The 19,438-nt window shown below is 30.9% G+C and overlaps 1 protein-coding gene across 1 annotated transcript; it reads left to right on the forward strand.

Moving 5' to 3' along the window:
* The first annotated feature begins 14,084 nt into the window (after nucleotides 1–14,084).
* LOC127261352 (uncharacterized) lies at nucleotides 14,085–18,156 on the forward strand. The gene is made up of 10 exons (XM_051289670.1): nucleotides 14,085–14,288; nucleotides 14,386–14,466; nucleotides 14,577–14,604; nucleotides 14,777–14,859; nucleotides 15,521–15,553; nucleotides 16,438–16,516; nucleotides 16,636–16,688; nucleotides 17,275–17,335; nucleotides 17,718–17,800; nucleotides 17,885–18,156. Exons 1-10 carry the CDS (start codon nucleotides 14,268–14,270, stop codon nucleotides 17,981–17,983), a joined length of 621 nt encoding a protein of 206 aa, XP_051145627.1. The 5' UTR covers nucleotides 14,085–14,267; the 3' UTR covers nucleotides 17,984–18,156.
* The last annotated feature ends 1,282 nt before the right edge of the window (nucleotides 18,157–19,438 follow it).

A 19,438-nucleotide genomic window follows, 5' to 3' on the forward strand; every position in this document is an offset into this window, starting at 1 on the left:
AAAGATAATGTTATACTTCACTTAATGATCAAGATATGAAGTTTTAGACCCCCTGGGCATAAGTAACTTACCTTGGGGGTATTTACTAGCTTAATATAGGTAGGTCATTAAATAACCGAAGCCTATCGTGTTTTGACAAGAAGTACGTATCAATGTGATGAGGACATAAACCTTTGTAGTACATGTATATGTTTTTCTTTCTTAGGTGCACTACTAATGTAGTCAGACATCCGTAAATGCACTTATGTACATTGCAAGCATTACCTCAATTATTGGAATGTCTTGTAGTGAATTAGTTAATTCCAATTTAACCAAATTTATCATACAATCATTCACAACAAAATTCATAGCATTACTCCAAAAATTAAGTTTCACCAAATTTAACCTACGATTCAATCTCTCAATCAATCTTAATACAATTTCATCAAACATGAGGCAAATAAAACCAATTCAACCGACAATTCAATCAAAATAACAAACTACCCAAATCAAGCACAAATAACACAATCCATATTCAATACAACGTTCACTTACCCTGTGCTGCTCATTAAAGTCTACGGTTCGGAAAGCAGACCTTTCAGTATTCTGGCCTCAATTTTACTGCGGTAGCTCTTCACATTATCAAACTCGTTGTCGATACTGTCGGATTTGCGTTGATGTAACACCCGGAAAACATACACACGAAACGGTACTGCAAATTGACTGATAACCGATTTATATTCCTTATTCGATCTGTACATAAATACCATCAATTTACATTACCTCAATCTCGAATTTATTTAAAATTTTGTCATTATCTATTAGGAATACGTAACAACACATTCCGAGTACACAATAGTTCTCCAAAATTATATTACTTAGAAAACTAGACCTAAAAATGTAACTCGGGGTACCTAACAATACCACATTTATCAACTCACAAACATAACTAATTACCGAACAATCAAACAAAAAAAAACTAAAATACTAAACTCCAGGTAATTATACAAACTGGATATTTACAAAATTAACAAAAATTACAGATTAAACAAATAAAATTACCCAAAATCGGTGCCAAAATAAAACACCCAACTCGATCTATGTGGACAAACATACGAACATTTTCAAATCTAGTTAACAAATACAAATACACCGATCACCTAAGGCTCCTCAACACCGAACCTATCGAGACATACAAATACGGGACCAAGACGTATATCCCAAACAATCGAACAAACTACAGTATAAAATACAAATAATGTCAACAAAATAAAAAATCGAAAAAGGTCTTATTTTTTCAAGCTTGTCCTGGGGATGAGAGTAGGTCAGCTGTTTTCTTCACTATTTTTGCACCGATTGATCATTACTTGATTGTCGAGGTCTGGAAAACATCAATTCGCCTGAAGATGGAAGAGATAGGGTTTAAAATCGGGGTGAAGGGAGTTATGGGAGATTTTTTTGCCTCAACTCCTATTAAATTGTGGGTAACTGTATTTTTTTACTATTTTTTTAATTCAAAAAAAAGGTACGCGATATTTAACTAGGAGCATATAAAGTTATAATGGGGGTAGAGCGGGAAGTAATATAGGTATACATTATAACATTAGAAGTATTGATCAATCTATTTCGAGTACCTTTTGCGTATACAACGGTGATTAGGAGAAAAATACAAATTGGAGAGCTATATTAAATCTAATTCATAAAGTAGGGACTGCAGTCTAATTGATTTCTAACAGGGACTGAATTACAATTAGGTTTCTCTTACAGAGATTTTAATACAACTCTCCCTTTTTTTTTTTTTTTTTTAAATACTTTATACTATGTAAGTATTTTATTTTAAAATTGAATTGGCTATGTATGTTAATATTTTCAATTTTTTTTCAATTTTGTAGGTCAAATGAAAAATTCAAAACTTTTGATGTAAAGGAGAAAATCCGCAAAAACATACATATGTTGAGTTTCAATATAAAAAATATAAAAAATTATATTTTTATTTTATATTGTGTATTAATAATTTGATATGAATTTTTTTTGATATAATTTAAATATCTTTTGTCATTTTTTTTACCAATGTACAATTGATTTGCTATTGCTATCATTGTTTGCCATAAAAGATATAAACATTTTTTTTTTTGTAAATATATAAAAAAATTAGGTAATTTAGTGATTTTTTTTGGATAGATTGTGTTTGGAAGCTTCCATTAAATTATTGCCATGTTTGTGGGATTATTTTGTTAATGTATTTTTAAAAATTTACATTATTTTATATTAAAAATTTATTGTATTTCTTTGGTCAATTTCACAATTTTTTTTTCAATTTATTCATTTCTTATTTGTTTTTCATTTTTTTTTTCTTTTAGTTATTTTTGTGATTGTTACTTTATATATACAAAAGCAAATAAAAAGAATAAAATGTCAATCTATTCCTTTTTTTTTTCTCTCTATTTTGCCCATTAATTATTAGATATGTAATTATCTTTGTCTCTACTGCACCTGTTTGTTCTCTGTCTCCTCCTTTAATTTGTTTGCTATAATTAAGTTTTTTTTTTTTCCATTTTTTCTCTTATATTATATATTTCCTCCGTCCCATAAAAAAGCATCCATTTGCTTTTTGCACGTAGTTTTAAAAATATTAGTATTATATTGGGATATAGTAGGAATAAAATAGAAATAACTAAAATAACTTTATTAGTATGTGTGATATAAAGGTAATGACATTTGTGCAATATATTGTAAGTTGTAAGGGTATTTGTAATGTTAGGTAGATAGTATAGTAACTAAAAAAGGAAATTGATACTTTGTTATGGGACGGACTAAAATGGAAAAATGGATATTTTGTTATGGGACGGAGGGAGTATATATTGTTGGAATAAATTTATTAACATAACAAATAGTTTATTGAGAGGAATATAATTTTTATTACGATTGCCATATATAAGTTTAGAATTTAACTTATATATATTATTTTATAGGGTAAACTGTTTTTTAGTCTCGTAACTGGATCCCTTATCATTTTAGTCCTGTAAGTGGAGCATGTCGCAAACTAGTTCCATAAGTAAAAAAATTTCACTGTTTTAGTCCTCCAGCGCCAGAGACGTCCGCGTGGCTAGCCGAAGGCCACGTATCCGCCAGGTCAGCGACACCTGGCGAACACGTGGATTTTATATTTTTTTTCATTTTTTTATTTTTTAAAATCTATTTTAAATTTTATTTGCCTTTTTTAATTTTTTTTATTTGGTCCAATTAAAAAAATTAAATAAATAAAATAAAATAAAATTCACGTGTCGGCCAGGTGTCGCTGACCTGGCGGACACGTGGCCTCCGGCGAGCCACGCGGGCGTCTCTAGCGCAGAGGACTAAAACAACAAAAATTTTCTACTTATGGGACTAGTTTGCGACATGTTTCACTTACAGGACTAAAATGATAAGGGTATCTAGTTACAAGACTAAAAAAAATCAGTTTACCCTATTTTATATTATCACTTAGGAGGTGTATTCAATCCTGATTTTGTAAGATTTTGTTAAACTTTTAAAATCTGAGTGTATATAATCCAGACTTTTAAAAGTTTTTTAAAATCTAAAAGTATTCAATCCAAATTTTTAAAAATCTTTTACTTTTAAAGTATAAGGATTATTGGATTTTGATGGAAAATTTTGTATAGTATAAGTAGAGATTTTGATGGATTTTTAAAATTAAAATTATTATTATTATTAGTAATATTGTTGTTGTTGTTGTTATTGTGTACGTGATCAATAATACGATAATATTTATTAATATGATTATAATTTTTAATAAAAATAATAATATAAAAATAAAATATATTACCGAATAAAGGTGGCGTTTTCTTTTTGCACGTAGATTTTTTAATATTAGTATTATATTGGATTGTAGTAAAAAAAAAGACAAAAATACTCCTATTAGTATGGTGTAATATAAAAGTAATGATATTTGTGTAATATATTGTAAGTTGAAAGGGTATTTATTATGTGAAGTAGGTAATACAATTACTAAATTAGGAAATGATAACCTTGTTTTGGGACAGACGAAAATAAAAAATTGTAACCTTTCAATGGGACGGAGGGATTATATATTTTATATTATAAAAATAATAGTAAAAAATATATTATTATCATAATAAATATATATAATATTGTTGTCTTTTCTTTTTAATTATCGAATACAATATATTGTCATTCTAGTGACGTTCTTCCTTTTCAGTTATCGAATATATTATATTGGCATATGGTTGACAGTGGAATAGAAATTTATATATATTTTTTCGTTAGAACCATTAGTTTATATTTATTTTAATATTATTTTCAAAAATCATAAATTATGTTTTTTATTTTATTTATATACACATTTATTTTTTATGTAAAAATAAACTTATATAAATTATAATAACTACTAAAAAATATATAAAAATAATTTGATATATTGAATGATAATATAATTCTAAAAATTATAAAATTAAAAATATTAATATCCAATATAATATTGTATTTGTTATAATATATTTACATTATTAATAATTATGTATATTAATTAATTTTATTTCGTAAAAATATAATAATTTATAATAACTTTAATTATAAATATATTATATTTATAAAATTTGTGTTTGATATAAATTTATATAATTATATATATATCAATAAAAAGTTATTCTTCAATCCTACAAAATTCATATAAATTCCTAAAGAATTCAATCAAATTTTTAAAGTCCATCTAAATCAATTATTGAAATACATCCAACTCAGCGTAGACTCTGTAAATTTTTTAAATCCACATAAATTCATAAAATTTTTAAAATAATAAAAAAAATCCATTGAAATCTCATTTGAATACACTCCTTAAGTTTCAAAGTCTATTGAAATTCTTTGTTAAATTTTTTAAAACAATTGTAAATTCCTCTGTGGAATAACGCTTTAATATTATATATGTTTTAAATTTTCGAGTAATCGATTATTTTTATTTGTAGTTTTATAGGAATGGAAAAGAAAAAAAACACTTAAACAATAAAGAAGCAAAAGAAGGTAACAAATTTTAAATGTGTATGTACCTTTTTATAATTAATTGGATTTTAAGTGTTTCTATTCTAATTATTTTTCTTTTCAACTTTATATTCCTAAATTTTGAATATTTTGATTTAAATAAATATATGAAAAATTTGTATATTATTATATGTTTTAAGAAAAAAAATTATTTTTATTTTAATATTTTTGTATAACATGAAAATTCGCAATCGGTATTCTTCGAGTGCACTCTAAATAAATTCTACTTTATTTCTATTTTCTATTAATTCTTATCTTAATTTAACTAATTTATTTTTATATTTATGTTTATCTTATTATTATATATTATTTCAAATTAAAATTTTATCTGTAATAAATTTAATTCATAAATATTTTTATAAATTTTAAAATTAATTATATTTCAAAATTTTTAATTAAAAGTATTACACGGAAATATGATTTTGTTACATTTAATTTTTATGCTATAGCTAATATATAACTTAATAATATTATAAATTATATTAAATAATTGAATTTTCAAATAATGTTATCAATATAATTTATAATTTAAATTAATTATGATATATTTTAATATTAACATATTCGTACATAGTACGAGTATTATGCTAATTTATATATATATTTGTCATTCCAACAAATTTTAATTATATCCAAAATAATTTTTTTTTTAATAATAATTGCTATGCACAAGTTATATTCATATTAAATTATATACTGATTTAATATTTTTTATAAATAATATTTATAATTTTTTTATATATATAATATATTATTTGAATCAAATTAATTTGAAAAATTAAATACCCAATAAAAATTAAAAACATATAATTTATAGAAAATTAAAAAAAACAAAATAAATAATTAAAAAAAATCATACATAATACAATAAAAATAAAAATTTTATATGTTAAAACTTATAATAATTCAAAAATCTATTAAAATATTATAATAAAAACCAAAATAAAACTCAAAAATTTGAATATTGTCTATAAAATTCAAAAATCTATTAAAATATTAAAATAAAAATCAAATTAACTTGAAAAAATACATATTCAATAAGAATAAAAATATTTATTAGTAAAAAATACAATAATAATTTTAAAAAATACATATATTCTTTCTTTGGGTTCTTCTTCTTTCTTACTTTTTTTTTTCATCCATTACGATATGAATATTATAATAAATTAATAGAAACTATAGATAATATATAAAAATAAAAATAATAGAATCAATATATTAAGATAGTTAATTTATTCATAATTTTTAAATTGAACAAAAAAAATTATTGTAAAAAGTTCACTATATATATTAATTGAAAATACAAAATAACATGAAAAACATTTTAAGATAAAATAAATCACGGTCAACCAAATCAAAGAAAAAATCTACTATGATCAAATTGTATATAAGAATTTTTTTCAAGAATGCCTGTAAACATGCCTCAATCACCACTGTATCAATCCACGAAAATCATAAACTTAAAAAAATTAAGATTAAGATTACTAACAAAAAACATTTGTCACGTTATGTAAAATTATGGTCAAACTACAAATATTCGATCGCAAATCTTATTGTTGGATTGAAAGATTAACGAATCACGAACGCTCTCTGAGAATGTCAGGTTGATTAGACGGTTAACAAAAACATCGATGTTTTTTTGTATTAAATAATCAAAAATATATTAGTATAAATAAAAAGAATACGATTTTTAAAAAACAAAAAACAAAATATAAGTCGAACAATTTATAGAATTAAAAATAAATATATATATATGTACGAAACCCTAATTTTATCTATTTTTTGTTATTTATTATCTAATAAATTTTAATTTTGTTGGATATTAGTTATTCTAACAAATTTTAATTAATTATCCAAATTTAATATTAAGAAATAAAATAAAACTCCAAAATTAAAAATACATACACAATAAGAATACAATAAAAAAAAATTATATGTTAAAACTTATCATAATTTTTTATATGAATTTTTCAAATATTCTTTCAAATAAAAAAACTCAAAAATTTGAACAAGGTCTATAAAATTCAAAATTCTATTAAAATATTATATTAAAAACTAAATTAATTTGAAAAAATACATATACAATAAGAATGAAAAAAATTATTAGTAAAAAAATACAATAAATAATTTAAAAGAATATATACATTCATTCTTTGGTTCTTTCGTTTTGCGATCTTTCTTTTTTTATTTTTTTCTATATCACGGTATGAATATTATATTAGTAAATTATTAGAAACTAAAAAGAATATATAAAAATACGAATAATAGAATCAACGATAGTTAATTTATGCATAATCGAGTTTAAAATTTTTAAAATCAAACAAAAAAATATGTCACATTTATGTAAAATTTTAGTTGAACTACAAATATCCGATCGTAAATCTTACCGTTTGATTGAAAGATCAATGATCACGAACACTCCTTGAAAGTTTAACAAGACATCCATATTTTCCTATATCAAATAATCAAAGAAAGTATATTAGAATAAACAAAAAGAATACGATTTTTAAAAACAAAACAAAAATTAAATTTGAACAATTTATAGAACTAAAAGTAAGAATATATATAGATGTACAAAACCCTATTTTTATCCATATTTTTTTATTATCTCAATAAATTTAAGATTTATTAGATTATTTGTTTTTCTAACAAATTTTAATTAATTATCTAAATTTATTATTTAAAAAATTAAATAAAACTTCAAAATTACATGAACGCACGAATTAAAACCCCTTGTCAAATATATATATATTTATTAGCGTGTAACTAGTGTTATGCACATATTATTTTTATATTATATATTAATTTAATAGTTTTTTTATAAATAATACTTATAAGTTTTTATATATAATCTATATTCTTCGAATCAAATCAATTTGAAAAATAACATGCACAATAAAAAATTAAAGAAGTACATATACAATACAAATAAAATTGTATTATATTAAAACTTATCGTAATTTTATGTATAAAACTTTCGACTATTATTTTAAATAAAAACTCAAAAATTTGAACAAGATCTGCAAAATCCAAAAATTTATTAAAAATACTAAATTAAGAACAAATTAACTTGAAAAAAATACATATATTATAAGAATGAAAAAATTATTATGAAAAATACATATACAATGAAAATGAAAAAATTTATTAGTAAACATAAATAATTTTTAAAAATACATACATTCTTTCTCTACTTCATTCTTTTTTGCGATTGTTAGCATATTTTTTATATATTGTTATTTGGAGCCATATATATATATATGCCTATATATATGCACTCTCTTTTTATGTTAAAATATAATTTCTATTTTCCGCAAATATTCAAATATGATATCAGAGCCTAAGCTAGGTCTTGAGTTCGAGTCCCGCCTGCACCCCATTTGCGGCACATGTATGTGCAAGTTTCGCAAATCCCACTTGTACCTGAGGGGGCGCGTTGGAGACTCCCGTTTGCGGATATATGATTAATTGTTGTGTTTCTCTAAAAAGTTCGAGCTTTTAGGTGAGATGGTAATTCGGCATCTGACATTGTATCAGAGTCTATTTTTCTTTTGAGATAGACATAGCTAATAATCCTTATTGTTTTCGCCGCCAACGCCGGCATGTAGCAGCCGCACGCGCCTCCGACGCAGATCGACGTCGTATTCTTCCGGCGACCGCCGTCTTCCCGCCGCGTCCGGTTTCCGGCCACCGTCTCCTGCTTCGATCCCCGATATCCTAGTATGGTCGGTTTGCAATCTGACTTGAATTTATTTTGCAACTGTTATTGGGTTGGGTTGCCCAATATGATTTTCTGCACGATTTTTTTGCGTGCGCTATACTATTCTTGATTTTCTCGCTTCATAGTATGACTCTTAATATGGATTGTGTAGAAACTTCCGGGATTATTGTTATTCTTTCTGATAATAATTATGATTTGTGGGCTGAATCCATGAAGAGTTTCTTGATTGGTAAAATATTATGGTGCTATGTTACTGGCGATTTTTCTAGCACCGGTTGCTCCTGTTGTCACTTCTACGACGCCCTCCAACAATAAGGATCTCACGGACTATCAGAATGTCTTGGATGAGTGGGATAGTAAGAACCACATTATTCTTACTTGGATTCGCAATATCTCTTCCAAGTCCATTCAGATTCAACTTCACCTCATGGACACTGCCAAGAAAGCTTAGGATTATTTGCAGCATCGATATCAAGCCACTTGAGGCATGCATTACTATCAGCTTATAGGGTCATTGAATGCACTAAAACATGGCTCGCACCAAGATATGAATGAGTTCCTCTCTACTATACAGTCTATGGGGGATCGCATTGATGAAGCCGACATACAGATTGAACACTTTCGGTTGATTCAGCTCTTGATGAAGCTTGATCCTGAATATGAGTCTGTGCGTGCTTCCTTGCTTCATCGTCATCCCTTGCCTTCCTTGGAGACAGCGATGAAGAAGATTTTGTTTGAGGACACCCGCCTCAAGATGCTCAATGCTCTTACTCTTGATTCGGCCTTGACAATTCCCTCTTCTACTCCTCATCGCAGAGATAATCGCAAGGATGTCCGACCACCGCAGTCTGATAAGTGTCGTAGTTGCCCAAATGTTGATCATCTTTATATCTATTGCTCTAACGTTAAGTGTCATTACTGTCGTCAGAAAGGCCACATCTGTCTACATTGTCCCAAGAATCCCAAGGCTGGTCAGTCCTATTCTGGCTCTTCCTCTGTCATTGTTGCTGCCACCAGCGTATCACAGTCGCCTTAACCGCCTCCCACTCTTGAGGACCTACGTCACATGCTCACTCAAGTTTTATCAATTCATTCTTCATTAGCCTCGAGACTAGATAACAATACATGGTATATTGATTCGTCTGTTGTAACCACATGACACTTGACCCTCGCCTTTTACATTCCTCTCAACCCATCACCTCACCCCCTCCTATACTTACCGCTGATGGCACCTCCATGCGCATTACTCATACTGGCCATATATCGCCCCCCCCACCTCAATGATGTTTATGTCATTCCCAAATTAGTCCTAAACCTTGCGTTTTTTGGTCAGTTAGTTGAGCAGGATTTTACTGTAATTTTTTCTTCTTCTGGTGTGCAGGTTTAGGACACGTAGACGGGTCAGATACTTGGGACAGGTTGCAAGACATGCCGCCTATTTGAGCTGGACCACCTTTGCACTCACCAGACACCATATCTTTCCGCTGCAGTCTCTTCTTCCTCTTCCTATTACTAGCACCTCAAACTTAGTCATGCCTCCCTATCTAAACTCAAGTCTCTTGCAAATATAGGTGTTTTAGGCACAGTTCGTTTTGAGTCTTTTGATTGCTTGCATTGTAAACTTGGAAAACAACCAGCTTTACCTTTTTTGAATAACTTGGCTATTGCTGATAAACCTTTTCTGTTAGTACATTCTGACATTTTGGGGCCATCTCATGTTGCTACTCTTACTGGATTTCGTTACTTTGTACTTTTTATTGATGATTACTTCCGTTTTACTTGGATTTACTTTATGCGTTAGCAGTTTGAACTTGCTTCCATTTACTCTGCATTCGCTAAAATGGTGCAAACTCAGTTCTCATGTCCTATTCAGACTCTTCGCACTGACAATGCCCTCGAATATAATGATTCTGCCTTTCTTAGTTTTCTGTCCATCCAAGGTACTCTTGTCCAGCGTTCTTGTCCCTACACATCTCAACAAAATGGTAGGACAGAGCGCAAGCATTGTCATATTTTAGACACAGTTTGCGCCATGCTGTTATCTGTCAGTTGTCCAGATCGGTTCTGGGGCGAGGCTGCTCTTAGTACTGTTTATAATAACTGCTTACCCTCATCTGTCATTTAGGATACCACACCTTTTAAGAGGCTCTTCCGCCAAGTACCTTATTACTCTCATCTTCATCCTTTTGGTTGTGTCAACTTTTTTAATCTTCCTCCTCATGAACGTAACAAATTAGAACCACACACCCATCTGTGTTGTTTTCTTGGGTATGGGATAGAATATAAATGTTATCGATGTTGAGATCCTATGTCGAATCGTCTACGTATCTATCGGGATGTTACTTTTTGGAAGCATAAGTTCTTTTCCTCTGAGTCTAAATTTTCAATTCCCTTTGAGTCAGAGTCCCCGTTCTTTGTTTTGGATTCCTCTCCTCCTCTTGCAGGTCTCGAACCCCTGTCCGTTCTTGTTGGTCTATCTGATGTTAATCCTTCCTCACCAGCTGACCTTCCTGCGTCTCCTGAGCCTGTGCCCGACCCTTCAGAAATTTCAGTTCTTGCCGCCACTGATTGGCGACCCACCCGTGTAAGTCGTCCTCTCTCTCATCTACTTGATTATCATTGTTTTTCTGCCATTTTATCTCACCATGAACCCAGGAACTTTCGTGGGGCGAACTGTGATCCCTTGTGACGCGACGGTATGTCTAAGGAATTGTAGGCTCTTGAGAAGACCGGCACGTGGGATATCGCCGATCTCCCTCGTGGCAAGAAACCTATTAGCCAGGGGTTTTTCGCAGGAGTATAGTATTGATTATGAGGAGACATTTGCTCCAGTTGCTCGTTTGACATCTGTCCGTTGTCTCCTTGTTGTTGCCTTTGTTTGACGTTGGAAATTATTACAGTTGGATGTGAAGAATGCGTTTCTTCATGGAGATTTGTCTGAGGAAGTCTACATGACCCCTCCACCTGGCTCAGATTTTTCAGGAAAAGTATGTCAGCTGCGCCGTGCCCTTTATGGATTGAAGCAGGCGCCCCGAGCTTGGTTCGCCAAGTTTAGTGTTGCGTTATTTCAGTATGGTTTTTCTGCATCTCCTTGTGACTCTGTTCTTTTTATTCGTCATTCTCCTGCCGTGATCATCATTCTCTTGTTGTATGTGTATGACATGGTTATTACCAGCGACAATGCTTCTGGTATATCCGCTCTACAGACCTACTTTCATCGACACTTTGACATGAAGAGTCTTGGCCAGCTATGATATTTTCTCGGACTTGAGATTTTTTACGCTCCAGATGGCATATATCTATCTCAGGCGAAATATGTATATGATCTCATATCTCGTTCAGGTCTGACTGATAGTCAGATTGCATCCACCCCTCTCGAGGGGAACTTCTGACTTGCTTCTTTCGACGGCACTCCACTAGAGGATCCCTCCCGCTATCGGCAGTTAGTGGGATTCCTGATATACTTGACGGTCGCTCACCCTGACATAGCTCATGCGGTTCATGTTGTTGCTCAGTTCATGACTAATCCCTGGACAATTCACTATGTTGTTGTGTTGCGCATCCTTCATTATATCAAGGGAATACTTCTACACGGTCTTTATTTTTCTGCCGACTCTCCATTGGTTCTTGCAGGTTTCTCTGATGCTGATTGGACAGGTAATCCGACTGATAGTCGCTTTATCACAGGTTATTGTTTTTTCCTTAGGAGTTCCCTTGTTTCTTGGCGCAACAAGAAACAAACTCTCGTTTCTCACTCCAGTGCAGAGTCTGAGTATCGTGCTCATACGGATTCGACTTTAGAGCTCCTTTGTCTTTGTCGGCTTCTTTCTGATCTCGGGGTTCCTCAACTTCCTTCCACTTCCCTCCATTGTGATAGCACGAGCGCAATTCAGATCTCCCATAGTGATGTCTTTCACGAGCGCACCAAGCATATTGAGATTGATTGTCACTTTGTTCGTCAGCGTATTTGTGCAGGCGCTGTTCATCTATCTTCTGTCTCTTCCGGAGATCAAACTGTGGATATCTTCACAAAGTCTCTCTTCCTAGGCCGGTTCTCCCAATTGTTGAGCAAACTCAAGTTAATTTCTACTTTACCACCTTGAGTTTAAGGGGGGGGGGGGGTGTTAGCATATTTTCATATATTGTTATTTGGGGCTCACATATATATGTCTATATATATGCACTCTCTTTTTAGGTTAAAATATAATTTTTATTTTCCGCAAATATTCAAACAACGATTTTTTTTCTTATATTTTTCTGAATTACGGTATGAATATTATAATAGATTAGTATAAACTAAAAAGAACATATAACAATAAGAATAATAAATTCAATATAATACGATAGTTAATTTATGCATAATCAAATTTAAAATTTTTAGAATTAAACAAAAAAGAATTATTATAAGAGTTTCACAATCCTATTAAAAAGAAACGAGGACTAATAATGACTTATATTGCAAACAAAATATAAAAACACGAAAAAATTTTAACATGGAAAACCTTTTGAAATAAAATAAAAATCACAAGTCAACAATATCAAAGAAGAAAATCTATTATGATCAAACTGTATATGAAAGTCCTTTTAATAATGCGTGGAAACATGCCCAATCACCACTGTATCAATCGACGAAAATAAAAAATTTTAAAAAAATTAAGATCAAGATTACAAATAAAAAAAACATGTCACATTATGTAAAATTTTGATCAAACTGCAATCTTATCGTTGGATTGAAAAAGCAATGAATCATGAACACTCACTTAAAAATTTCAGCTTTATCAAACAATTAACAAAACATTAATGTTTTTCTGTATTAAATAATCAAAAAAAATATATTAATATAAATACAAAATACGATTTTTAAATAAAATTAAAATTTTAAAAATTAAAAAATTTATAAAATTAAGAGTAAGTATATATATAGATGTACAAAACATCCATATTTTTGTTATTTATTATCTCAATAAATCTAAATTATGTTAGGTTATATGTTATTCTAATCAACTTTAATTAATTATTCAAAATTATTATTTAAAAAATAAAATAAAACTCCAAAATTACGTGAGCCACCAATTAATTACTCCAGGCATCGGGTCGTTTGAACCCTCGACAATTCCTTACGTTTGTTAAATATATTTTGATTTAGTAACGAAGAAAACAAATCTAATGTGACAGAGAATATATACACATATATGACCAGCCGGTTCGAGCGGTTTAATAAAACTGGAACAAAAACCGAACCACTAAAAGCTCGATTTTGTTCCGGTTTAACAGCTGTTCGAAACCGTCTCGGCACTCTAGACTCGTTTATACTATATCCTGAGCTTTTTGAATCCCATTGAAGACCTAGGGTTTTTTTAATTGTACTCGATTTTCCCTCAATTCTCTCTTTACATATATCCATCCGCTATTTTTTTTTCGGTGAATTTGAGTGTTTTGCTGGTTCTATAGAATAATTTCTAGCTAATCACCGGATATTCGGCAGGGATACAATCCAAGAGTGTCCTCCTCAATGGCTCAACCCGGCAATGCCGTAAGCACGAACTAGCGCGCATGTTAATTTTTGTTTTACGAGCTCCATGGTATGACTTTTTTTTTTTTTTTTTTTTTTTCTGGGGTTTGATGTAAAGGCCGCTGGAGTTGATAACACTTTCCGGAAAAAATTTGATCGAGAGGAATATTTGCAACGCGCACGCGAGCGCGAAGAAAAGGTATGACAATGGGCGTTGCATTAATATGAGTTTTTCTGCATTATTTTGGCGTTTTTTTTTTTGGTTCTTGTAGGAAAGTATGTTGCTCTAATTTTGTTTTAATCTTGCAGGAGGCGGAGGGTCGGACAAAATCAAAATGTAAGTGCTGTTTAATATTCGTATGGACGTGTATTTTATTTTATTATTTTCATATGCATGCGTAGTTTAGAGTGGTTGGCAGATAAGATTGCGCTAGTGCCTGTTGTGTAAATGATAAAAATGTATTTTTTGGGGGTCTTAATATGTGAAATGGGATTGTTCTGCACTGCAGCAAAAGGTCCACCGGTGCAAAGGAAACCGTTGAAGCACAGGGACTATGAAGTGGACCTTGAATCACGCCTGGGAAAGACTCAGGTTAGTGTTTGTGTTACTGTTTGGCATGTTTGCAGTTTCCAGGTTTGATTACATAAGGGTGTTCCGATGTCAGAATGACTTATCATTTAATCTTCTTTCACTGTATTGCCGATGAAATTGATTCTTAACTTTCTAAGTTAACTTGATTGATATGTGCTCTGACTTTAGTGAAGCCATACTCTGATTTCATCAGCAAGGATCATAGATGGATGAAGTTAGTGGGGGTGATTATTGCAAGGTTATAGTGAACATGATTACTAGTTTCCATATTTTGCATTTGGTTCTGCATATGACACACGGCAATGATGATTGAAGTGATACTATAGGTAATGTCTGCAAGTTGTCAGCATGAAAAGATAGTATTTGGTGCTGAGTTCACATTTTATGTTGGTTCATTTGCATGGCTATTTTTCGTGTTTGTTTGTGCGTGTGTGTGTGTGTTTTTTTTACTAATACTTTATTTTTGTAAATTGTAATGCATGTTTTAGTTGTAGCCACGGGTAGCAAGTATAATATTATTTGAGCTTAAAAGGTAGCTGTTACATTTTGCCCGTATTGATGTTTTTACTCATGCAGTTTTTTCTTTTAATATGTTGTTTCATCTTTTGACAAGCTCATATGTAGAATACTTATTTTAAATGCATATCTATTTCTATTGTAGGTTGTGACACCCATTGCGCCTCTTAGTCAACAGGTATTTGCTACCCAAATCATTCAATGTCTTCTTTTTGTCGTTTATGTTGTTATCTCTAACCGTTGTCCATTGTAAAGGCTGGTGTGTTCGAATTGAAAAGTAGTATCATGACTATTGTCAGTTTCCCTCTTAATTTTGACAATAAGTGCAAATTGATTGTGTTAGGTAAGAATCATATTGAAGTGGAGTATGGCGTTTGTGTTTGTGTCACAACTAAGCCTGGATAAGGCATGCTGCTAGATACAAAGTAAAATGTTGAGCTTTCATGGCTGTGTAACGTCCTTCTGGCGTGCTTTAGATGTTTGTTTAATATTTGGGAGTTGCTGCTGCAACATTTGTTAACACATGCCTTAATTCCTCTCAAAATATTAATACATAAAGGGAGAATTGACTTCTACCAATATAATATAATCATTTTAACATATGATAAGAACGAGGAAGAAAGCTTACAAAACATCAAACCATTAATTATATATATTTGAGTTTTCTGAAGTATGTATTTGTTTGTTTGCTTGTCATAGAATCCATTTCTGTAAACTAAAACTTAAACGAATTATGATTTTGTTTTGGGTCTTCCATTACTGCATGCAACATCTTATTAACTTTCCGCAAGCAATACAGATATGATGCTTATATTCATATAATGTAATCATTGCGCAATCTTGGTTTGAAATTTTGACTTATGGAGATAACATAGTTATTGGAATTGTAATCTTCTAATTATGTAGTCAATATCCAACAAAACCAGCTTATAACAAAGTGTTGAATTTACAGCGCCCCTAAGTTTCTTTACCAAATTTATTTAAAATACACAATCATTTTGCTGAGTGAAACCATCTATTTTTGTTCATTTACAAATATTCTTGCATATCTTTTTGCTGCAGGCAGGATATTTCTGTTCAGTCTGTGAATGTGTAGTTAAGGATTCTGCTAATTACTTGGATCATATAAATGGGAAGAAACGTATGTATCTGTTCAAGAACATTAACTTTTATTTATTTATTTATTTTTGTGGTGGTGGGGGTGGTACTTTATCTTCTCAATGTCGAGAAATCATGGGTGTCTTGTTTTCATTTGTTCAGATCAAAGAGCTTTGGGTATGTCTATGCGGGTTGAAAGGGCAACATTGGAGCAGGTATACTGCTATGACTTATGATAGTCTTGTTGTTGATTGGTTAACTACATATCATTTAACTGCCATGTTGTCAGCAAAGCAAAATGAGTATATACTGAACTTTTTCAGTTTCCAATTTGTAGTTGGCAAAATCATAAAATATGTCTAACAAGTAACTGTGCTAACACTTCTGTGCAAGTGAAGTGTTTTTCATAGTGAGACAGTTAATAGAACACATAATAATGAGAGGAGAAGAAAGGATAACAACTTTTGTGGATTGCCCATTTAGGTTGAAATTTTGTTAACCAATAACGAGGTGTAACTAACCTCGTTCCTCAGAAGTTTCCATGTTATCGTTCGAAATTACGCCTACCATCCATACAAGCACTGGTGCATATATATTCTGCAATTTTCCTTTAAAATAACATCAATCTCATCTTTGAGCTCATCTCAGCTCAAGGCATTTTCTGCACACATTATCAATTGTAAACGGACGGCCTATAGTTTTCACATTGCACTTCCAGATGGCTTCCTGAAGTGTCGTCTACCCTTTCAAAGGAGTAGCTATTTTCCCATAATAATTTTTATTTAAATGCTTGATGTGCAGGTCCAAAAGCGGTTTGAAGTCCTCAAGAAGCGGAAAGATACGGGAGACTTTACTGAGCAAGGTGAGTCTTAGAATGAATCATAATTATTATGTTACCTTATATTTTCTTTTCTGGCTTTGCAAGATTCATTGTCTTTGTACCAGCTTGATTTTCCCTTTCATTGTTTTTGGCCTGGAGAAGGCAGAACTTCTCCATTTAATATGCACAGAATACACTGCTCAATCTCTGAACTTGAACTATGCCGCACTATTAAACTATTATGATTATGTGAATTAAGGAGTTGCTATTGTCCCTTGGACAAGAGTAAATACATACCACAATGGTTTAATGCAAGAATAGCGTTGCACTGTTTCTCCATATTCATGTAATTTATTTTTGCATTTGATGTCTTGCCTTTTGTAAATGTTTTGGAGGGACACATCTCTAAACATGTTTAGTATAGATTTTGATGAACGGATCCTGAAACAACAACAAGAAGAGGAGGAAAGAAAACGCCTACGTCGAGAGAAAAAGAAAGAGAAAAAGGTTACTACAGGTCCTATGTATTGATTTTCAATTATTGCTTATATAAACCAACCCTATCATGATTTGCAATAAGTTGTTCCTCAGAAGGAGAAGGCGGCCGAAGAGGAGGAGGAGGAGCTGGCAGTAGACCCTGAAGTGGCTGCTATGATGGGATTCGGAGGTTTCCGATCATCGAAAAAATGATATAATATTTGAATGGTTGGTTGTTGCTCAAGAAACCAACAAATATAACTAACTGTGGTATCCAAATATAACTATCGTTTGTTTGTGCTTTGATCTCATTCCCTTTTATCTTTCGAAATGAAAATCTATTATGTTCTACTCACTATAATTAAACATTTTGTGGATACAATATATATCTAATACATATATATATATGATTAGTGGTACAGGTAGGGGTGGGCACGGTTCGGATATTTGCAAATATGCAGTTATTTGATATTCAAATCGAACCAAACAAATATTCGAAATCGCGAACCAAAAGCTAACTGAAATTTTCAGTTAACCGAATTTTTAGTTAACCGAAAATATTTGTACTATTTGCAAATATCTGAATTGAATCGAATTCAAACAAATATTGACAAATAAATCTACTTTTAGAATTGAAACACTCATAAATTTACTGTGCTGCAAAGAAAGTTTATCTTATGTTATTCATCTAAATCCAGAATATGTCATTCCCATGCTGTAAACTAAAAAAATACTAACAAACAATCAAAAACATATAAAATACCTGCTTCGAGTTTTTCAAAATCTTCACGCTCATTTTCATCCACAATTTTTGGATTACCTCTTTGAATCCAATATTGTGTACATATGAGTGTTTCAACCAACTTTGGGGTAAGAGAACTCCGAAAATATCAATAATACGACCTCCTGTGTTGAAAGTCGACTCTGAAGCAACCGTAGATACTGAAATGGCCAATACATCTCTTGCCATACGAGAAAGGGTCGGATATTTTGACCCCGTTGTTTTCCACCAATCCAAGATATCAAACTTCGATTGGGTGATCTTTTCACATTCGTCATCCAAGTATTTATCGAACTCAGATTTCAACACACCATGCACTTCAATTGCTTCAAATTCCTCCAACTCTTTTTGCAATCTTTTCTCAAAGTCATCAATTTGGGAAAAAAATTGGTGTAACACTGCAGCAGACCATGCTAGAAGGTTCCACTTTAATGTTAGATATTGAAGTGGAATTATATTCATCAAACATCATTCTAAAAACATCCTGAATTGACTGAAGCAATTCTTTTGTTTCACTCTCTACATTCACGCAATTTATCATAAAATTCACCTAACGCATTTTATGGCGCGGATCAAGAATAGTTGCAAGATAAATCATTGGATTAACATTTTTCCAATCTCCCCAATATTTAAAAAACTTTCCAGATATCTTGGAAACCATTGATCTAACTAATGAATCCATATTTTCCACCATTGATTGAATATTATATGCAACACGAAAAATTTCTTTCATATATAAATTCCCAGTTGCATACTTAGAGCCAGAAATTCTAACAGCTGTATCATGAAAACATTTCAAAAATGGTAGAAATCCACACGCATGAGACCAATCATCCTTTGTATGTGGCACTTTGTCGTTCTTTTTCAACTCATCCTTATATTTGTCA

This window comes from Andrographis paniculata, unplaced genomic scaffold (assembly GCF_009805555.1).
Source record: "Andrographis paniculata isolate CXL003 unplaced genomic scaffold, ASM980555v1 Contig62END, whole genome shotgun sequence".
In the NCBI taxonomy this organism is placed as follows: Eukaryota; Viridiplantae; Streptophyta; class Magnoliopsida; order Lamiales; family Acanthaceae; genus Andrographis; species Andrographis paniculata.